General features: G+C 44.3%; 1 protein-coding gene across 1 annotated transcript in view; it reads left to right on the plus strand.

Annotated features, from left to right (window-relative positions):
* The window catches only part of CEP152 (centrosomal protein 152), a 116,182-nt gene that overhangs the window by 25,785 nt on the left and 66,352 nt on the right, over positions 1–24,045 (plus strand). The window contains exons 10-14 of the mRNA XM_073618667.1: positions 1,922–2,069; positions 4,410–4,501; positions 8,453–8,607; positions 22,477–22,687; positions 22,782–22,901. Of these exons, the coding sequence (XP_073474768.1) occupies positions 1,922–2,069; positions 4,410–4,501; positions 8,453–8,607; positions 22,477–22,687; positions 22,782–22,901 (726 nt within the window). The remainder of the gene's footprint in view (positions 1–1,921; positions 2,070–4,409; positions 4,502–8,452; positions 8,608–22,476; positions 22,688–22,781; positions 22,902–24,045) is intronic.

Genomic DNA, 24,045 nt, shown 5'->3' on the forward strand with positions numbered 1-24,045 from the left:
ATTTTTTTTTTTTTTTGTGTCATGTTTCAAACCATTTAGAAATGCATTAAAAAATACATTGTCAGTAGACATTTGTTAACATGGCCATAGAAGGTTATTCGTTGGACTGTAATAAAAAAAAAAGGGAGGGGGGGGGGGGGGGGGGGAATGTCCACACTTTTCAAAATAATGTAACAAGCAATGCTCCTAAAACAAATTGGCTTACCTAAACAATATAATACTTTTACCAAACCGCCTATACTGGCGGTGAAACAATCACTCTCATTTAAAAGGCGCGCACCTGGAAGATTCACCTTTTTATTGAATGTTTGGTGAATGTCTAATTCAGTGCTTTACAAATATGCCTCTGTGTATAAAGAAATCATAGCAGCTACTAAATCTGAAGGTTTCCTTGATACATTGTGATTAGAAAGCAAATCCTATTTCCACCTGCATCGTCGGGAACTTCTGCAACTTGGTACTAGTTAGTAGATGCACTGCTCATTCTCAGTTCAAATTGTCTGTCAGCTCTTTAAATGAGGACAGTCCAATAACACAGCAGAATGATTACTAGAAAAATATATTTTAATTCAGTAGAATGAATGCATGATGCCACATAACATGCCCTCTATGCTTTGAATGCATTGTGAAAATGATAGGAGGAGCAATTGTCTTTCTGGAGCCTTTTAGACAAACTTTTATTTGCATGAATACAGTTCTCTTACTACATTCACCAGATGCACATTTGAAGTGGCCTTATGACTTACATTAAAACGGCTGAAAAACTTGAAATATAGTACACCATAGGTGTCAAACTCATATTAATTTCGGGCTGCATCAGCATTATGGTTGCCCTTAAAGGACTGGTTGTATCTGTAAGACTATATATAAAATTTTATCCAGGGCTTTAATAGGTGTTAGAACTCAACCATGGCCCCCTACCAAACTGCATTGAATGGTAGGTGGGGCTAAATTGCACAGTTGGAGGATCTAAATGGGGCAATAAATACCAGGAGTCTTATGCGCCCCATGCACGGAGTGCGGGGGTTGAGGGGCGCCCCATGCACGGAGTGCGGGGGTTGAGGGGCGCCCCATGCACGGAGTGCGGGATTCAGCTCTCTTTCACATGCCGTCCACATTGCACTTTCACTCCGCTCTGACCTCTGCAAAACTCTCCACCATTCCCCCTTTGCACATATCTCCCTCCACAGCCCTCATCTCTCCTCCCTCACAAAAGCTTCCTTGTACCTACCAGTAGTGTAGGTGGCTCTGCCTCCCTCTTTCACCTCAAATGGCCCACAGGCCTTGTGTTTGACACGTGTAGTACACAGTTCAGAAGGTCTGTTTTTTAAAAATAGGTTATCTTCATTTGTATCATTTCCATTTGCAAACCTCTTGGGTTCCATAGATGAACGTTCTAGTGCACATAGTGCTTGATAGTTACAATATGCAATATCCATAAGCAATAGACTTTTTAGTCTGGAATTTTTAAATTGCCTTGGATCTCAAGGCATGCCCTCCACATACAGTATATTTGACTTCACAGTAAACCTGAACAGGCCCAAAATGTTTTATCGATTGGCTTTTGTCTGCTTCAAATGGGATCTGCAATCCCATACAAGTTTATGGAAATAACCTGCTTGAAGTGGATCAACTACAGGTCAAATGCAATGAATTCTGCATATTCTAAGGATTGTCTCAAACTGATGCCATTGAACCAGACCTTTAAAGTTCTAGATCCTGTGTTAGTCTTCAGACCGATCTCTTTGTAGCTGTGGCGCTATCTTGGCTTCTTTTAGAATGTACAGATTACCAATTTTGGACCCCTGAGGTGTGTAGGCTTGATGTTGTCTTTCTTGTGCTGCATTTTCTATGGCAAGTGTTTATCTCTAGTAGTCTTAACTTCACATTTCCTCTTGTAATTTTGTTTTTCTTAATGTAGAAAGATTATTGTAGTCGATTAGAGGAGCAACTGAAACGGTCTGAGAGGAAGGGAGAAGAAAGCAAACTCGAAAAAACAGAAATGATCAATCGCTTATCCAGGAGTCTTGAGGAAAGTCAGAAGCAATGTGCCAATCTTTTACATACAGGTGAGCTGGTACAGACATCTATTCATGTGACATGAGGGCAGTGATGTTGTAAAATATACTATTGTACGTTAGATACAGATGGGTAAAACCACTAAGCAATGGTAAATCTTGACATTATTGGTATTGTGTACATACACTATATTACCAAAAGTATTGGGACACCTGCCTATACTTGCATATAAACTTTGATGGCATCCCAGTCTTAGTCCGTAGGGTTCAATATTGAGTTGGCCCACCCTTTGCAGCTATAACAGCTTCAACTCTTCTGGGAAGGCTGTCCACAAGATTTAGGAGTGTGTCTATGGGAATGTTTGACCATTCTTCCAGAAGGGCATTTGTGAGGTTAGGCACTGATGTTGGATGGGAAGGCCCGGCTCACAGTCTCCGCTCTAATTCATCCCAAAGGTGTTCTATCGGGTTGAGGTCAGGACAGTCAAGTTCCTCCACCCCAAACTCGCTCATCCATGTCTTTATTGACCTTTTTGTGTACTGGTGCGCAGTCAAAACAAAAACTACAACTCTTTTGGCTGTGACATTGTCTACCGTATCCCAATATGTATGTGAGTAAAAGTAATGTTGATAAAAAAAAAAAAAAAATCCTTACTGTTCCGATAATTAACAATGCAATGCTCTCATATGCCACCATCATTTTAGAGCAGTGAAATATCCCAGAAAGAACAAAACATAATATATATAAATATTATATATAAATATTATATAATCATACATATACATACATACATACATATACATACATACATACATACATACATACATACATACATACATACACAGTTGTGCTAAAAAGTTTGCATACCTTGACAGAAATTGTGACATTTTGGCATTTATATTGAAAATATGACTAATCATACCGAAAAACTGTCTCTTATTCAAGGATAGTGATCACATGAAGCCATTTATTATCACATAGTTTTTTGGCTCCTTTTTAAAATCATAATGTTAACAGAAATCACCCAAATGGCCCTGATGAAAAGTTTACATACCCTGGAATGTTTGGCCTTGGTACAGACACAGAAGGTGGCACACACAGGTTAAAATGGCTATTAAAGGTTTAATTTCCCACATTTGTGGCTTTTTAAATCACAGTTGGTGTCTGTGTATAAATAGTCATTGAGTTTGTTAGCTCTCACATGGATGCACTAAGCAGGCTAGATACCAAGCCATGGGGAGCAGAAAAGAACAGTCAAAAGACCTGCGTAACAAGGTAATGAAACTTTGCAAAGCTGGAAAAGGATATTAAAAGATATCCAAAGCCTTGAATATGCCAGTCAGTACTGTTCAATCATTTAATAAGTGGAAAATTTGGGGATCTCTAGATACCAAGCCAACGTCAGGTAGATCAAGAAGGATTTCAGCCACAACCGGGGACGTTGGCATTGGCACCATTGCAGCTTATCAGTGCCCACCATTGCAGGTTATTAGTTCCCATCAGTGCAGAGTGGGGATCAAGGACAAGAATCGTCCGCATTACAGAGCAGAGATCTCGGGCTGTGACAGGTGTTGTATCTGAAAACACCGATCACTGTAACTTCCTGCCTCCCAGACCGGCATTGTAATAGACAGCGCAGAGCGCACTGTTCCAATACCGGTATGGGAAGCGGGAAGTTACAGCGATCTGTGTTTTCACATACAACACCTGTCACAGCCCAAGATCTCCACTCTGTCATGCTAATGATTTCTGTCATCGAACCCTGCTCTGCACCGAGAGAGGGCGGGCGGCAGGGGGGATGGGGGTGGTGCTGGTAGGGAGGAGGACACCACCTACATGGGCAGCACAGACTGGGGGCTGTGAGACCCCCTCCGCCCACTACAGCGAGCAGGGCAGAAATAGAAATCCCTGCTTGCTTTACAGAACTACTTGTGGGAAGTGACAAGCTGGCTGAGGGTACAGGAGGAATAGCAGCCAGCGGTCTTACAAATGGGATATCACAGGGCAGTAATGGTTTTTCAGCAAGATCGGTAGACTATTGCAGAGGAACTACAGAGCTCAGAAGAAGATGGATGGCATAGTTGGTGAAGGTAGGATATCGGCAAACAAGGACATGGAAAAAAGTTTTTTTTCCCGGAGTTCTGCTTTAAGGTAAAAAGCAAGTAAGGAGTTTGTATTAGATACTGGTACTTTGAGGCAACCGCAGTTGTGCAGCAGAAGGTCATTGGATTGCAACAAGGTCCGTCTGGGTAGTTGGTACAAATGTGATTTTTCACAAGGGCCCAGTAACTAGAATGTGCTCAGTTTTAGAATTCTAGTCAAGTTTTAATGCTGTGTTTTTATGATTGTTCTAAACTTTTAAACTCTAAACGTTAAACTTTAATTTTTAGGTTCGATCCAGGAGGCTTCACAGTTAAGAATGCAGCTTCAACAATTACAGTCCTCAAAAACCATTAGTGATGGCATGAATAAAGCACTGCAGGTTAGTGTTCTTTTTTATCAGTGTAGATTACATTACCTCAAAAGGCGTTAAACACAAAAGCAAACATGTAATATATTGCCGCTTACTAATCTTTAGATACGGTGGCTGCATTTGTTTGTTTTCTCTCTTTTTTTTTTTTTTTTCTTTAGGCCTCCATTATTTTCATCTGTTGATCTGGTCAATAAGTCTGTTATTTTTCAACTTCTTTTTGGCAGACCAAGCTGTCCAGCAAAAGGGCCAGTAAGAGGTTGAGACAAACTAAACAAATACATTGCGAACAGACTTTCTCTTTATTTGCATATCTTCTACAATAAAATACACTTACCTGCCTGTTCACACTACTCTCCTAAATGTAAATGGAGCTGTGCAGAGCTCTGTGTACATTTCTAGGACAGTGTCAATGTGTCGGGATAAATAATTCCTGCATATGTACAGGAATAACGTTATCCCGCCAATCAAGGTGGCTGAAGACCAGCACCAAGAAAAGGCCAGGGGAAAATGCTGGCGAGGGACCTTGTGGGTGTCGGAAGTAAGTATTTGTGCCTTTTCGTTCCATTTTAACCCTGACAGGGGTGCTAATAATGGATGCTTTTATTCATTTATGTAAAATGTTTATTCTTATACGAAAACAGTGTTTCTGTAACTACTTTAAAAAGTGTTACCTGGAGTTCAGCTATGATTTGTTAGCTAAGTCCATCTAAAGTGCTAGTCCAGAGGTCTCCAAACTTTCTAAACAAAGGGCCAGTTTACCGCCCTTCAGACTTTAGAAGGACTGGATTGTGGCTAGAGGTCGACCGATATGGGTTTTTCACTGGCCGATGCCAAAGCCGATATTTAGAAATCGCGATGGCCGATATATGATGCCGATTTTTTTGGGCCGATATATGATGCCGATTTTTTTGGGCCGATATATGATGCCGATTTTTTTGGGCCGATTATATTAGGCCGATTTTTTTTTTTTTTTTTTTTCCCTTCATCTCATAAAATCTAACAGTTAGACCCCTTTCACACTGGGGCGTTTTTCAGGCGCTTTTGGGCTAAAAATAGCGCCTGTAAAACAGCTCCCCTGCAGTCTGTGTGAAAGCCCGAGTGCTGTCACACTGAGGCGATGCGCTGGCAGGATGTTAAAAAAAAAAAGTCCTGCAAGCAGCATCTTTGGAGCGGTGTATACCGCTCCTCCACCACTCCTGCCCATTGAAATGAATGCGCATCGCTGCCGAAGCGCCTGCAAAGCGTTTCGGCAGCAGCGCTTCAGGGGCGCATTTAACCCCTTCTTCGGCCGCTAGCTGGGTTATAAGCACTCCGCTAGCAGCCGAATAGCGCCGCTAAAATGACGGTAAAGCGCCGCTAAAATTAACAGCGTTTTACCGTCAATGCCTGCCTGCTCCAGTGTGAAAGCAACCTTAAGTAATAAGTGATACAGAAATTTTTTTATATTTAAACATTTATTAAACAAAACAAACCTCCAATCAGTTCACTTGTATGTAGAATTTAGATTAAAAAAAAAAAACTATATCTTAAATATTAAATACACAAAAACAGGTAATCAAAACTTTTGGACGAAAAAAAATGGGCTAACTTTACTGCTTTTTTTTTTTTTTTTTTTTTTTTTTTTTATTTCATTAGTGTATTTTTACAAAAAAACTTGTGTTTGAAAGACCGCTGCGCAAATACCGTGTGACATAAAATATTGCAACAACCGCTATTTTATTCCCTAGGGTCTCTGCTAAAAAAAATATATATAATGTTTGGGGGTTCTAAGTGATTTTCTAGCAGAAAATACAGGATTTTTACTTGTAAGCAATAAGTGTCAGAAAAGATTTAGTCTTTAAATGGTTAAACTGAGAACTTCTCCATGGAGTTCAGTCTATTGATAAAAGAACCTGAAAGAGATACAAATGTATCTTCTTATCAGACTTGGCAGGCTGCCCAGAGGAGGAGAGAAGAAAACTTCAGACAACTTGCAATTGACTTCTATTACAGAAGTCATTTGCAAGTCCCGCTGAATCGGCTTTTTTTTATCAGCACAATCGGCCGATGCCGATTAAGTAAAAAAAGCCAAATATCGGCCGATATATCGGTCGACCTCTAATTGTGGCCATTGAAAGTAGAAAATGTCCCGGCATCAGTGGGAAGAAACAATGCCTCATCATTGGGGTCACTGGCAGGAACTGCGCCCCATTGTTGGGGGGCGCTGGCAGGAACTGCGCCCCATTGTTGGTGGGCGCCAGCAGGAAGTGCGTCCCTTCGTTGTCGTCGTTGGGAGGAAGTGCGTCCCTTCGTTGTCGTCGCTGGGAGGAAGTGCGTCCCTTCGTTGTCGTCGCTGGGAGGAAGTGCGTCCCTTCGTTGTCGTCGCTGGGAGGAAGTGCGTCCCTTCGTTGTCGTCGCTGGGAGGAAGTGCGTCCCTTCGTTGTCGTCGCTGGGAGGAAGTGCGTCCCTTCGTTGTCGTCGCTGGGAGGAAGTGCGTCCCTTTGTTGTCGTCGCTGGGAGGAAGTGCGTCCCTTTGTTGTCGTCGCTGGGAGGAAGTGCGTCCCTTTGTTGTCGTCGCTGGGAGGAAGTGCGTCCCTTCGTTGTCGTCGCTGGGAGGAAGTGCGTCCCTTCGTTGTCGTCGCTGGGAGGAAGTGCGTCCCTTCGTTGTCGTCGCTGGGAGGAAGTGCGTCCCTTCGTTGTCGTCGCTGGGAGGAAGTGCGTCCCTTCGTTGTCGTCGCTGGGAGGAAGTGCGTCCCTTCGTTGTCGTCGCTGGGAGGAAGTGCGTCCCTTCGTTGTCGTCGCTGGGAGGAAGTGCTTCCCTTCGTTGTCGTCGCTGGGAGGAAGTGCGTCCCTTCGTTGTCGTCGCTGGGCGGAAGTGCGTCCCTTCGTTGTCGTCGCTGGGCGGAAGTGCGTCCCTTCGTTGTCGTCGCTGGGCGGAAGTGCGTCCCTTCGTTGTCGTCGCTGGGCGGAAGTGCGTCCCTTCGTTGTCGTCGCTGGGAGGAAGTGCGTCCCTTCGTTGGGGGTCGCTGGGAGGAAGTGCGTCCCATCGTTGGGGGTCGCTGGGAGGCAGTGCGCCCCATCGTTGGGGGTCGCTGGGAGGCAGTGCGCCCCATCGTTGGGGGTCGCTGGGAGGCAGTGCGCCCCATCGCTGGGAGGCACTGCGCCCCATCGTTGGGGGTCGCTGGGAGGCACTGCGCCCCATCGTTGGGGGTCGCTGGGAGGCACTGCGCCCCATCGTTGGGGGTCGCTGGGAGGCACTGCGCCCCATCGTTGGGGGTCGCTGGGAGGCACTGCGCCCCATCGTTGGGGGTCGCTGGGAGGCACTGCGCCCCATCGTTGGGGGTCGCTGGGAGGCACTGCGCCCCATCGTTGGGGGTCGCTGGGAGGCACTGCGCCCCATCGTTGGGGGTCGCTGGGAGGCACTGCGCCCCATCGTTGGGGGTCGCTGGGAGGCACTGCGCCCCATCGTTGGGGGTCGCTGGGAGGCACTGCGCCCCATCATTGGGGTCACTGGGAGGTCGGATAAAAGCAAGCAAAAGTAGATCACTGTGCTAGTCCATCTACCACTGCCCTCTCCCCAGACTGACATTGCTGCTGTCCAAAATGTCTCTGTTGCTCCTCCATCCAGAATGAAGACACGCTAAAGCTGGCCATACACGGTTAGTTTTTTCATTCAGCCAACGGGCTGAATGAACCAAAACTACCAGATTCCTCATCTACACAAATGAGATCAATGGAGGATTTTCACTCCCCCTTGCTCCCGGTACATTGTATTTTGAGAGCAGCACCCACTGCTATCAGAATATACTGCAGCCTCCATAATTAGGGATTGGTAAACTGCAATATATTTGGTATTTTTGGGTTTATAACCGCTTCAAAAACTTTTACTTAGAATGAGTGTCTTGTGAATTTCATTGATTCGGTCCACCCTAATGGAGAAGGAATGCATATTTTAAGTAACATGTTTTCTTTGCACTATAGGAAGAAATAAATGAACTTAAAGAACAAATCACAATGTATGAATCTGCTGCTAAACTGGGGGTTTTCCTTGGTGCAGAAGAGCAAGAAGAATTCTCTGACTCCTACGTGGATTTGGGTATCAAGAAAGTTAACTGGCAAAAGTCTCAATTCCAAAGGTATATTGCTTGTGGCACAAAGTGGAATGTAAAAGAAAAGGTGTATTGTAGCCTCTGGTTGGAGGAGGGCAAAAAGAAAGCCGTGCCCCTTCTTCCTTGCTTACTGTTATCAGTTACAGTTTTAGAATACATTTTATAATATCAAATAATCCCAAACTAAAGTGCAGCGCTTATCAAACAAAAACAAAACTGATAACTGTCCAAAGTGTGTGCCTATAATAGAATGTCCGGGCAAAGAAAAGTCCATTGTGAATTAAAGATGAAAAAAATCTTCATATGGTGTTAAAAACTCCTCCCAAGTGAAAAAAAACAACGCACTCCGTGCTCCCACACCAGTGCCAAAATCAAAGGCTTACCTGAACGGTATGACCCTCACAAGTCATATAGCGTTTGAAAGTGGTTTAGCTTTTTAACACTATATCCTGGATATCTGATGTCGTCACTTCGATCCACCATATACAATATCTCCCAAAAATGAGTACACCCCTCACGTTTTTGTAAATATTTTATTAGATCTTTTCATGTGACAACACTGAAGAAATGACACTTTTCTACAATGTAAAGTAGTGAGTGTACAGCTTGTATAACAGTGTAAATTTGCTGTCCCCTCAAAATAACGCAACACACAGCCATTAATGTCTAAACCGCTGGCAACAAAAGTGAGTACACCCCTAAGTAAAAATGCCAAAATTAGGCCCAAAGTGTCAATATTTTGTGTGACCGCCATTCTTTTCCAGCACTGCCTTAACCCTCTTGGGCATGGAGTTCACCAGAGCTTCACAGGTTGTCACTGGAGTCCTCTTCCACTCCTCCATGACCACATCACTGAGCTGGTGGATGTTAGAGACCTTGCGCTCCTCCACCTTCCATTTGAAGATGCCCTACAGATGCTCAATAGGGTTTAGGTCTGGAGACATGCTTGGCCAGTCCATCACCTTTCCCCTCAGCTTCTTTAGCAAGGCAGTGGTCGTCTTGGAGGTGTGTTTGGGGTCATTATGTTGGAATACTGCCCTGCGGCCCAGTCTCCAAAGGAAGGGGATCATGCTCTGCTTCAGTATGTCACAGTACATGTTGGCATTCATGGTTCCCTCAATGAACTGTAGCTCCCCAGTGCCGGCAGCACTCATGCAGCCCCAGACCAGGACACTCCCACCATCATGATGCTTGACTGTAGGCAAGACACACTTGTCTTTGTACTCCTCACCTGGTTGCCCCCACACACGCTTGACTCTAAACCAAATAAGTTTACATGGTCTCATCAGACCACAGGACATGGTTCCAGTAATCCATGTCCTTAGTCTGCTTTCCTTCAGCAAACTGTTTGCGGGCTTTCTTGTGCATCATCTTTAGAAGAGGCTTCCTTCTGGGACAACAGCCATGCAGACCGATTTGATGCAGTGTGCGGCGTATGGTCTGAGCACTGACAGGCTGACCCCCACCCCTTCAATTCTGCAGCAATGCTGGAAGCACTCATACCTCTATTTCCCAAAGACAACCTCTGGATATGACGCTGAGCATGTGCACTCAACTTCATTGGTAGACCATGGCGAGGCCTGTTAAACCGCTGTATGATCTTGGCCACCTTGCTGCAGCTCAGTTTCAGGGTCTTGGCAATCTTCTTATAGCCTAGGTCATCTCTATGTAGAGCAACAATTCTTTTTTTCAGATGCTCAGAGAGTTCTTTGCCATGAGGTGCCATGATGAACTTCCAGTGACCAGTATGAGAGAGTGAGAGCAATAACACCAAATTTAACACACCTGCTCCCCATTCACACCTGAGACCTTGTAACACTAACGAGTCACATGACATGGGGGAGGGAAAATGGCTAATTGGGCCCAATTTGGACATTTTCACTTAGGGGTGTCATTAATGGCTGTGTGTTGAGTTATTTTAAGGGGACAGCAAATTTACACTGTTATACAAGCTGTACACTCACTACTTTACATTGTAGAAAGGGGCATTTCTTCAGTGTTGTCACATGAAAAGATATAATAACATGTTTACAAAAATGTGAGGGGTGTACAGATACTGTATATCGACCGCAACTAAGGGAAATGTGCTTAAAAAAATGGAAACGCTCCACATAGTATAAAATATTTGTTACTATCTGACGTAACTGGTACCGCCCCCAATCCCGCTTTAGAAATTTTGAACTTACAAATCAATTAGATCCCCTTATCATTCCAAACAGTAACTGGCCATGTTTTCCTGGCAGAGAGAACAATGATAGCTAGACAACGGAAGATGTCCCAAGCTCCTAATAAATCGGAGGTTATAGACTTATACCTCTTACACACGATCAGAAAATCTGATGACAACAATCACTTTCAGAGCAATCGTATGATCTGATTATTAGTACACAACTTTCGAGAGCCGATCACGACAGTTCATGCAGCAATATCCGAAGGGACAAGCACGAAAACTTTTTTTTCGTACGATACCGAATCGGACAATTTTTGTTTAATCAGTACAGCATTTATCCAAAATGAATCAGAAGACCAAGACCACACTTACTCGGACACAATATACATTACAATGCAACACATTACATCACTTCTGAAGTTGTATTCTGTCATAAACATTTTCGTAACTTTAGTAAACTCTTCATTTTCTATAGGAGACTAGCATGCAACAAAAAAATGATTTGTCCAATGATCTCATCATATGTACTAAGCTTTAGTCAAACTGAACTACTCATATGAACGATCCCTATCAATCAGAATGGGGGAATATGATATATTTTTTTTTTTTTTTACAAACTACCATGGACAGACTGGTGTTATTAAATTATTGTCTGATGTATCAATCTAGGGAGTAACTACCTGAACATGGGCAGAAACATGGCAAATTAGGTTCACTGTAGAAAAATGTAAAATAATGCATTTGGGTGGCAAAAATATGAATGCAATCTATACACTGGGGGGAGAACCTCTGGGGGAATCTAGGATGGAAAAGGACCTGGGGGTCCTAGTGGATGATAGGCTCAGCAATGGCATGCAATGTCAAGCTGCTGCTAAGAAAGCAAACAGAATATTGGCATGCATTAAAAAGGGGATCAACTGCAGAGATAAAATGATAATTCTCCCACTCTACAAGACTCTGGTCCGGCCGCACCTGGAGTATGCTGTCCAGTTCTGGGCACCAGTCCTCAGGAGGGACGTACTGGAAATGGAGCGAGTACAAAGAAGGGCAACAAAGCTAATAAAGGGTCTGGAGAATATTAGTTATGAGGAAAGGTTGCGAGCACTGAACTTATTCTCTTTGGAGAAGACGCTTGAGAGGGAATATGGTTTGAATTTATAAATACCGTACTGGTGATCCCACAATATAGATAAAACTTTTTCACGGAAGGGAGTTTACCGCTTGCCGACCAGCCGCCGTCATTATACTGTGGCAGGTCAGCATGATCCCGTGAACCGTCGTAGCTGTATGTCGGTCCCTTCAAGCAGGATAGCAGGCGCGCGCCCCCGCTGCACTGCGGGGGTGCCAATGCGCGTGGCCGGCGGTCGCTGGCACGAGAGCCAGAACAGGGACGTGTGTGTGTGTGTGTAAACACACAAATCCCTGTTCTGTGAGGAGAGGCGACACAGATTGTGAGTTCCTACTAGCTAGGAACGATTTGTCATTTCCCCCAGTCGCTCCCATCCCTCTACAGTTAGAACACACACAGGGAACACAGTTAACCCCTTGATCGCCCCCTATTGTTAACCCCTTCCCTGTCAGTGACATTTACACAGTAATCAGTGCATTTTTATAGCACTGATCGTTGTATAATTGTCAATGGTCCCAAAAATGTGTCAAAAGTGTCCGATTTGTCCACCATAATGTCGCAGTCCTGATAAAAATCGCTGATCACCACCATTACTAGTAAAAAAAAAAAAATAATAATAATAAAAATGCCATAAATCTTTCCCCTATTTTGTAGACGCTATAACTTTTGCGCAAACCAATCAATGTACGCTTATTGCGATTTTTGAATACATATCGGCCTAAACTGAGGAAAAAATTTTAGCTTTTTTTAAAGAAAAATAATGGGGATATTTATTATAGCAAACAGTACAAAATCTCTTCTTTTGTTTATAGCGCAAGAGAATTAAAACCGCAGAGATGATCAAATACCACCAAAAGAAAGCTCTATTTGTGGGAAAAAAGGACTTCAGTTTTGTTTGGGTACAGCATCGCACGACCGCGCAATTGTCAGTTAAAGCGACGCAGTGCCGTATCGCTAAAAATGGCCTGGTCGTTGAGCAGCCAAATCTTCCGGGGCTGAAGTGGTTAATAAGACACATAGCCACTCACTAAAATTAGAAGAAAAGAGGTTTAGGGGGCGTGGCCAGGCAGCGCATGTAGCAGGACACACTTCTCCTCTGCTCCGCCGAGAATCCTGTAATTAATCCTGCGGATTACCCATCCGACCCGATAACACCCCCGATCGGAACCGCACGCTACTGGTGACTAGTCCGGTCCATATCGCCGTTCGATCCGCGGCTGATTAGCATGCCAAAACGGGGAAAAGAAGGCACAGGCCCGCCGGTGACTCAGGCCCAAGATGGCGCTCTGCCACAGAGATCACAGAAGGAGAAATACAAGGAGGCCGCTCAGAGACTCCTGTTTGGCAACAAAACCTCTAAAGAGCCATCCTCGCCCGCATCCGACCTCAGTGAAGAGGAGGGAGGCCGGCTGGAGTTAGACAACACTATACCACTGGAGGATGGCACTGGATCCCCTGCAGATTGGGCCACAGTGAGTACAGCACCACACACATGTCAGGACACCCAGACACTGAGCATGCCAGTGGATAATACTGAACCCACTCTCAGAGACATTCTCTCAGCAGTGACTATATGTAATAAATCCATATCACATCTGACGGATGAAGTTAAAGGAGTCAAAGCTGAGATATCCTATGTGAGACAGGACATGCAGAAACTGAGAGAGCGCACAGCTGCAGTAGAGAGCAGGGTCAGTGTGATGGAAGACGATCTTGTACCCATGCAGAGGGATTTAAAGTATAACTGTCACTTAGTAGACCAGCACGCTGCGCGTTTGGATGATTTAGAGAACCGCATGCGCCGCAATAATGTACGCGCACTGGGATTCCCAGAAAGAATAGAGGGTAAAGACCCGGTCACCTTCATTGAGCAATGGCTTCTCAACACATTCGGAAAGGATGCTTTCTCTCCACTATTTGCGGTTGAGAGAGCGCATAGAGTGCCATCTCGCCCACTACCACCGGGCAATCATCCCCGCGCCTTTCTCTTTAAACTTCTCAACTACAAAGATAGAGATGCCATCCTTGCCAAGGCCAGAACCATGGGAGGCAAACTAGCTATTGAAAACTCCAAGATATCCCTATTCCCGGATTTTTCGGCTGAACTCCAGAAACAGCGAGCAAAGTTCATGGATGTCAAGCGAAGATTGAGAGATCTAAATCTGCCCTATGCCATGCTGTATCCTGCCCGCTTGCGGGTAGTCGCACTTGGAGAAACCCGCTTTTTTGACCGGCCGGATATGGCGGCTCAGTGGCTGGATAGAGAAGATAGAGCCCTTAAAGCGGCTAGACCGCAAAGAGATGTTCCCCCCTAAGTGATGTGCCTTGTGTTGGTGTTGGACTGATGGGATCCAGCCTACTGTTCCCCCCCCCCCCCCTTTTTTTATCTCTCCCCCCCCTTTTTTTTTGGAGAGGGCGCCCGAGCCGAATGCGGGCCTCAAGACCCGAGCTTGCTGATAATTGTGGACAGTCCCTGCACCCATATCCGTGGCTTAGGCGGATGAGGAGTCCTGTTTATTTCAACCTACCCTTCCTGCTTTTTTTTTCCCCCTTCCCCCCACTCTTCTTTATTTTTCATTTTTTGATTACAAGCAAGGAAGGATTACGTGCCTGCTGCTTCTGTAAAACCCCTGTAAGAACTGACCTGCTGGTTAACCGGGAGTTTTCAAGGCTTTTACCCCCCCCACACCTGTTGTGTGGAGGAAAAGCTGACAATGCAACTGTTACAGTTGGGTGAACTACCACCCTTTAGAGTTATGCCATACAGAGCAATATATCTTAAGCTAGAAACTTATTTTTTTCTGTGCTTATACCCTAACATATTGAAATATTTTTTCTTGTTGTTTTGTATTCTGATTTCATGTCCACAGATGCCTAACTGTCCCAAGAAGAGGGAAATTAAGTTTGATATGTTTTTTCTTTTATGCAATTGGTATCATACTGATATACAACTGGTGGGTGCTACTAAGGGTTATATTAGACTGCCTAAAGTTTCTGGGGTGGAGTGGGGATGACTAAGCTGACGATCGTGACGTGGAATGTCAGGGGGCTGGGTAGTCCAATTAAACGGATGGCGGTCCTCAGGCATCTCAAGTCGTTGGGTGCGGGGGTGGTCTGCCTGCAGGAGACTCACTTCTCGGCGGGCCTCACCCCCAGCCTCAACCCACGATTATATGTGACCCAGTTTCATGCAACCCATTCCACCTATTCTAGAGGAACAAGTATCTTGATCAGGAGGGATGTTCAATTCAATTGTATACAAAAACGCATAGACACAGATGGCAGATATATATTTCTCCTATGCACAATATCAAACCTAAAATGTATTCTTGCTAGTATTTATATCCCCCCACCGTATACCTCCGAGATTGTTAAACACCTGGCAAGTTTCATGGCCCAATACCCAGAAGTACCCCTGTTGGCAATGGGAGATTATAATAATTTTTTAAACGCTATCAAGGATAAAATACCTATACCTATTGCTAATACATGTCAGATACAAGACAAAACTCCTTTTGCTAAAATGCTTGAAGAAATAGGATTGATAGATGTGTGGAGATGCAAACATCCTGAGGACAAAAAATACTCCTGCTACTCGGCCTCCCATGCCGGATTGTCTAGAATAGATTTGGGTTTGGGAAACTATAAGATGCTACAACTGGTTTTGGAATCGGGATATGCAGATAGGAATATCTCTGATCACTCTGCCTTCTGGGTGACCATTTCATTGCCAAATAGGACCAACCGCCCAGTCTGGAAGCTTAATCCCTTCTGGCTTTCGCTGTTTGCCGAACCTGACCCTATACATACAGCACTCAGGCTGTTTATACAGGATAATATTGGCACTGCTAAACTGGGGGTGGTCTGGGATGCAGCGAAGGCCTTTTTGAGAGGACAGCTTATTAAAACAATCTCACAGATTAAGACTGACACCAAGGCTTGGGAACTGATGGTACGGAATATGGTCACCGAGACTGAAAATACCTACACTAATAACCCCACGGAAGATACCAAAAGAGCATGGTTAAGCGCGCAGACAATGTCGGGCCAATTAGCACTGCAGTTAGCGGAAAATAAACGTTTTTTTTTGCAACAATCACACTTTGAGGAGGGAGAGACAACTGGACATATGCTTGCAGTACTGGCAAGGTCCCAGCAATCATCCTCTCTTATTCCTGCCATTGGTGATGAGCAGGGGTCCTTGAAAACCTCTACCTCTGATATCCTGAAAGTCTTTAGGGATTTTTATGCCAATCTCTACTCCTCAAAGGTGATGCCCACTGACAGCGCAATAGAAGATTTTCTGGGAGGCTGTGAGCTCCCCAGTCTCCAGATAGAAGACAGGACCATGCTTAATGCCCCTCTAACGGCAGAAGAACTAGATCTTGCCTTATCCCAAACCAAAAATAACAAATCACCAGGCATGGATGGTCTCCCGTCAGAGGTATATAAACGTTATGCTGACTCTATGCTCCCCACATTATTAAAAGTTTATAATGAGGCACTAGAGGAAGGTTCCCTACCAAACTCGATGAACGAGGCAATCATCGTTGTCCTCTTAAAACCGGGTAAAGATGCGAACTCCCCTGGCTCTTATAGGCCCATATCATTGCTCACGTCCGATATTAAGTTGCTGGCCCGGATGTTAGCAAACAGGTTAGCCAAAGTAATTCATAAAATAGTACACAGAGACCAATCTGGGTTCATACCCACGAGATCCACGGCCCAAAATATAAGGCGGCTATTCCTGAATTTACAACTCCCAACGGACAACCCAGGCAATAGGGCAATTTTTTCACTTGATGCAGCTAAGGCCTTCGACAGTGTCGAGTGGCCCTATCTGTGGAAGACACTACGGAGCATGGGATTGGGGGACACCTTTATCCGCTGGATACAGCTTCTGTATGCCACACCCACCGCCAGGATCCGCATCAATGGGGAGCTTTCAGAACCCTTTCCTCTATTTAGGGGCACTAGGCAGGGGTGCCCGTTGTCGCCCCTGCTGTTTGCCCTGGCCTTAGAGCCTTTGGGGGCCAAAATTAGAGGGGACTCAAGAATAGTGGGTTTTCGGAGAGGAAGAAATAAAGATGTGGTATCCATGTATGCAGACGATACCCTGCTGTACTTAGGGGACACAAAAGATACGTTACAAATGGTCATGTCCCTCATAAAGGATTTTGGGGAACTATCAGGCTTCTCCATCAATTGGGACAAGTCGGTGTTGATGCCACTTGACCCCCTGAATACCCCACTGCCCCTGGGTGCAGAAATGATACAACAGGTGAGCTCGTTTCGCTACCTAGGGATTCAGGTGACATCGAGCCCGGCCACCTATATTGATCAGAACCTGGCGCCCCTCTTGACTAAATTCCGGGAAAAAAGCAGAGCTTGGTGTAAATTGCCCTTGTCAGTGGCTGGGAGAGTTAACCTTATTAAAATGGTTTGGGCGCCACAACTACTATATATCTTTAATAATTCCCCAGTATGGATACCTAAGAGATGGTTCGATAGGATAGAGACCCAATTTAGGGAGCTTATTTGGAAGAAAAAGACAGCAAGGATAAAATTATCCACATTACAATATGGCAAGGAGGAGGGGGGACTTGCTGTTCCTCATCCCAGAATGTATTACCTGGCATCCCAACTGCAACAGCTGGGAGGATGGGGCCTATTGGATCACACAGACCCGATTCGGATGCTTACATTAGGGGACGAAAATAATTATTCAGCACTGGCAAGCTTGGAGGCGGGGTTCTTACATCTAGACCCTGAGGCCCCTACAGTTAAATTGTTGATCATGTTATGGTCTTTTGTAAAAAAATTACTAGGCGTTACAGGTTTTTTGTCCTGCACACCTCTTTGGAAAAACAGACAATTTAAGGAAATACAAAAATTAAAAGGTTTTAAGAACTGGGAGGACGCAGGTATTAAATTTGTTTCACAACTATACCAAAATAATACCCTCAAATCATTCCAACAGATCCAAATAGAGTTTGAGATCCCACATAACAATTTTTATAAGTATCTCCAATTGCGACATGCTTTACAAACCCAGAGCAGAACTGTCAGGATCCACCACACAGAACATCCGATTGTTCAGGAAGTTTTCATGGAAGAAAATAAAAAGGGGATGATATCCCGCTGCTATAACACCCTTGTCACGCGAATACAAGACTCCTCTAGACTACCATGTAGACAGCGCTGGGAGGAAGACATAGGGGCAATAGACGGAGATAGTTGGGATGTATGCTTGGTAAACGCCCCCTTGGTATCTCTGTCTGCATCTCAGAAAATCTCACACCTCTATCTACTTCACAGAGCATATAGAACTCCCCTTCAATTATATAAGTGGGGAATTAGAGATTCTCCCATGTGCCCAAAATGTGAACGTGATCATGGAGACTTACTCCATATGATATGGAAGTGCCCCAAATTATTTAGGTACTGGAAGGATGTCCTAGACACAATAACAGAAATATTTATGATACCTCTTGAGAGAAACCCAGTAACATGTATATTAGGAGGAATAGATGACGAGTCGATACCACCACCCACCCGCATAGCGCTCATCCGAATGTTATACATGGCAAGGAAATTAATTGCTCAGTGGTGGATCACTCCGCGAGTGCCCACCAAGAAGCAATGGATAGACAGTGTCAATAGACTCTTAATAAGAGAAAAGATTGCCTACCAACATAGAAAAGTCCCACAAAAGTTTCTATCAATATGGCAAGCATGGCTGGATGTTCCTGGTCTAGCCCCACACCAACTAATCAAAGATAGGTTACTTTTGGGCTGATGTGGACATGACCATTATATGGATAATAAAAGTATGTAAAAGAAAGGGATAGACAGGGCAATACGCTCCTTGAGAGGTATGAGGCAGAATATGCAATGTTGCAATGTATGGCAAGATTTGGTTTTGTTTTGTAATGGTTTTTTTCTTTCTATTTCTTTCCTTCTTTTTTCTTTTTCTTTTTATTGATTGATATTTTCTTTCTCCCCCCAATACTGGAGAATACTATATTGCACTAAACACAATGAACACAGACAAGCATAATAGAGCTATACTATACTGAGATTGATCCCACTGATTTTATTGGAAAATTATTGTGTCTCCCCCTTTTTTTACAGTTTAAAGATATTATATAACACAGGAGTTTTCCTATACAAGGGAGATACTATTCCAGTCAATATCCGAGTATACCATCTGATATTCAGACATATACTCTCTACGAGGCATATTATATGTCAAATTTATTGTTAAAGGATAATAGTGCAATTGCCTTTACTTTTGTTAGAATGCAAATAGAACCTCCTGTTGGCAATCTTAAAATGTTGATAACTGTATTCATGACGAACTGCACTAATACTCTAAAATATGTATACATTCAATGTTTCAACGTATATGATGTATGATTTTGTTTCTTATGCAAAATAAAAACCTTTCTGATTTAAAAAAAAAGAAAAGAGGTTTAACCTTAAACTACGTAGAGGGTTCTTTACTGTAAGAGCAGTAAGGATGTGGAATTCCCTTCCACAGGCGGTGGTCTCAGCGGGGAGCATCGATAGTTTCAAAAATCTGTTAGATAAGCACCTGAACGACCACAACATACAGGGATATACAATGAAATACTGACCTCTAATCACACACATAGGTTGGACTTGATGGACTTGTGTCTTTTTTCAACCTCACCTACTATGTAACTATGTATAGTTACTCCATTCAGACTTTTGTTCTTAGAGGCAGGGCTTTTTTCTCAGGGAATAGGTGCAGGAACTGCACCCTTCTGAGTCACTTCTTATCTCCACCCCCTACCCACCTCTGAGCACCGTTCCTTGGTTTCATCCCCTACCCACCTCTCAGTACTGCCCCTTTTAGAGAGTACAGAGCCAAGTATCATTTTGTGGTGCTAAATAATTTGTATGAAATGTGTTAATGATAGCAAGAAATGTAGCAAAATAGATTCCCCACAGCCAGCAGCAATAGACCCCCCCCCAGCAACAATAGATTCACTCAGAAACAATGGACCCCCACAACAAAATACCACCCAGCAGCAACAACAGATCTCCCAGAAGCCAGCATCAATAGACTAGCCAGCAGCCAGCAACAATAGACCCCCTCCATCAATAGTAGATCTCTTCCAGCAATAATTGACCCACCAGCAACAATAGATCACCACTCAAAAATAGATCCGCTCCAGCAACAATAGACCCTCCAGCCCACCCCAGCACTCCTTGCCATTACATACATTCAGTGCTAGAGGTGCCGGAACTGCGTTTTCCTGCTTTCCCGCTGAAAAAATGCCCTGCTTAGAGGAGAATCATCTAATGCCATGTGTGCCACTGATTTTTATGGATATCCCTTATTAGAAGATATTCTGCTGTAACTTCTTATTATCTCTGTATTATTGAAAACTTGAAACTTAAGGCCCCTTTCACACTGGGACGGGAGGTGTGTCGGCAGTAAAACGCCGATATTTTTAGCGGCGCTTTACCGTCGTTTTAGCGGCGGTATTTGGCCACTAGTGGGGTGATTTTACCCCCGCTAGCGGTCGAGAGGGTTAAAAGCCACCGTAAAGTGCCTCTGCAGAAGCGCTTTGCCGGCGGTATAGCCGCGGTGCCCCATTGATTTCAATGGGCAGGAGCGGTGTATACACCGCTCCTTCACCGCTCCAAAGATGCTGCTAGCAGGACTTTTTTTCCCATCCTGACAGCGCACCGCTCCAGTGTGAAAGCCCTCGGGGCTTTCACATTGGAGACACAGCAGCGGCACTTTCAGGGCGCTTTGCAGGCGCTATTTTTAGCGCTGTAGCGCCTGCAAAGCGCCCCAGTGTGAAAGGGGTCTAATAAAAAATTAATAATAAAAACAACCATAGACAGCGCTAAGAAGGGGAAGGTGGCCCAGGGGCCTGAGTGTTGCTGTAGTGGGGTCTATGCCTATGCAAATATTGACTTTTAAGTTGATATTTACATGGGCCCCCTGGATGGCTGTACTTCTGGTATTTAAGACTCAAAATTGTAACAGTAAAGGCATGATCTGGCACTTTTTATCCTATCTGCTGGCTGTGGGAAGGCTTTGTTTTACATGGTATTATTGCAGTACAGGTTTATTTTTAAAGTGTATCTGACCCTAAAGACAAAGCTAATTAATTTATTCCAACCTCCAACTAAAATATGGTTGCTGCATACTTTTTTTTTTTTTTTAGATTGGATTTTGTTCCTTTTATTTTCAGCTGGTGATCCTGCCAGAAGCACACTTCTTCTTAACGCTCACTCACCATACTGGTGTCGTTTACTGTGGCCGAAGTCTATGGAGGCATATACTTGCCTTATTCCTCGCTCCAGTGGTCTTGCTCCATGCTTGCACCAGTCCCCTGCCGCCTTCTCTAAAGCACTCATGCTTGCAGTGTACATTGAAGTCCTGTACTTTTTTTTGCGTTTTTTCTTCCTTTTTTTTTTTTTTTTTTTTCTTTTTCAACTTTAAGGACTACAGAATACCTTCCCTTATCCTATTTTCAATAACATAGATGGGCTGAGTTATCTATTCCACAGAGAGAGCTGAGAACATTGCAAACTGATAAGTCAGCAGAGAGTATTGGAAATGTATCAGCTCACAAGATTTCTGGCAGGATAAGAAGGTTTTGTGTTTTTTTTTTTTTTTTTTTGCACTTAACACTGGGGCAGGGGTGGCGTCGGCAGTAAAGCGCCGCTATTGTTAGCGGCACTTTACCGTCGGTATTCGGCCACTAGCGGGGCAGTTTTACCCCCCCCGCTAGCGGCCAAGAAAGGGTTAAAAACCGCACTGTCCCATTGATTTTAATGGGCAGGAGTGGTGAAGGAGCGGTGTATACACCGCTCCGAAGATGCTGCTAGCAGGACTTTTTTTTTTTCCCCTCCTGCTAGTGTGCCGCTCCAGTGTGAAAGCCCCGAGGGCTTTCACACTGGAGCGGCGCACTAGCAGGAGGGGAAAAAAAAAAAGTCCTGCTAGCAGCATCTTCGGAGCGGTGTATAAACCGCTCCTTCACCACTCCTGCCCATTAAAATCAATGAGACAGCAGCGGCACTTTCGGGTCAGTTTGCAGGCGCTATTATTAGCGCAATAGTGCCTGCAAACCTCCCCAGTGTGAAAGGGGCCTTAGGTATAAGAAAACATTTTTTTTTTTTTTTCGTGTAGACCTTATAGGGAAGGTTTACTAAAACTGGAACACTCAGTCTGGTGCTGCTGTGCATGGTAACCAATCGGCTTGTAACTTCAGCTTGTTCACTTAAGCATTGGCAATAAGTCTTGGAAGCTGATTGGTTTCTATTCTGAGCTGCACCGGATTTTTCACTCTCCAGTTTTAGCAAGTAACCCCCTATGGGCCTGGCACCTTGTGATGTAGACCTGCAGGACCTAAGAACATAATATGGACACTATACTCTCTCTTTTAAAACTCACACCTTTCTGTAAAGCCCATTGTATCCTAATGCAATGTATTACCTAACACACGATTGACCTCTTTAAATCTTTTAATTGGTAAATTTGAATTTCACACTGATTAATGCTCAGTGAACCTCATGTATTTAGTTGACATTTGTTTTTATGTCCATGCAGGTCACTGCGCACTAATGGTGTCCGAAAAGACCTTTCATCGGATGCTGTCATTGCAGAGCTGAAAACAGAGCTGGAGCGTTGTATGAGCAGCAACAAAGCCAAACGTCAGCAGATTATACAGCTCCAGTCTGATCTCAGGGGTTATCAGTCAAAAACCGAGGAAATGAAAAAGCTACTTGAAAGGGCTGAGAAAGAAGTCAAGGACTGTGAAGTATGTTCTGTGCTGCTATAAAGGCAAGAAGGTTCTAAATGTCACCGGAGCAGACCTTCCTTCTGGTTACTATTACATTATTATCACTTTACAGGTCAGACCAGGGAACTTTGAGCGCATGGATCCCGCTGCTCTACAAAGATCCACAGGACAAGAAAGTCAGGAGGTTCAAAGACTGCTGGATGAGAATCAGAAACTTCAGCAAGAAGTTGAGGTATTTTACTAATAATACATTTACATATATAGGTTGATTTACTAAAGAGGAACTGCAGTCTGCTCACATAATTTGTAATAAAAACCTCTTTGCCATTCTGAAGCTTCCCTCCAACCACTTTGCATATTATTTTATATATACTGTGATTCTGTACTTGCCAAATATGCTGCAGAAATCGCCCTCCATTGAGTCTGGCTGCATCCATTTTAACTGTGGGCAGCTGAAGCTGCTGCCTGTTCACTTCCTGGATTTACACAGAGGCACACCTGCAGCTCTCATTGGCCCTCTTATGACTCACCCCCCCCTCCCTTCCTGGCAAACTCTTAGGAGCTGTCAGAGAAAGAGAGCTGTGTGTGATGTCATAAGCCTAGGCTTTTTACCAGACAAGAATCAGAGTGGGCTGTGTTTTTGCTTGCACATGGGGGGGGGGGGGGTGAGTTCTGGTCTATCCCCAGTGGCAAGGTCAGTAGGTGAAGGTTTAACCACTTGCCGACCGATGCATGCCGATATACGTAGGCACAATGGCAGCGGTGGGCAAATGGGCGCACCTGTACGTCCTCTTTAATTGGTGGGGCCGTGTACAGCGTGGCCGTGCCCGCGGGTCCCGCGGACTCTGTCCGTCGGTGTCCCACAATCGTGTCACAGAGCCACAGAATGGGGAGATGCCTATATAAATAAGGTATTTCCCTGTTCTGCCTAGTGACATGACAGGGATCTACTGCTCCCTGTTATCGGGAGCAGTGATCGCTATCATGTCAGTGCTAGCTCACCCCCCCCCACAGTTAGAATCACTCCCTAGGACACACTTAACCCCTTGATCTCCCCCTAGTGTTTACCCCTTACCTGCCAATGTAATTTACACAGTAATCGGTGCATTTTTATAGCACTGATTGCTGTATAAATGACAATGGTCCCAAAATAGTGTCAAAAGTGTCTGATGTGTACGCCATAATATCACAGTCACGATAAAAATTGCAGATCGCCACCATTTCTAATTAAAAAAAAAAAAAATGAATAGTAAAAATGCCATAATCTATCCCCTATTTTGTAGACACACTAACTTTTGCGCAAACCAATAAATATACGCTTTTTTTTTTTTTTTACCAAAAATATGTAGAAGAATACACATCGACCTAAACTGAGG

The sequence above is a fragment of the Aquarana catesbeiana genome, linkage group LG03 (genome assembly GCF_042186555.1).
Source record: "Aquarana catesbeiana isolate 2022-GZ linkage group LG03, ASM4218655v1, whole genome shotgun sequence".
In the NCBI taxonomy this organism is placed as follows: Eukaryota; Metazoa; Chordata; class Amphibia; order Anura; family Ranidae; genus Aquarana; species Aquarana catesbeiana.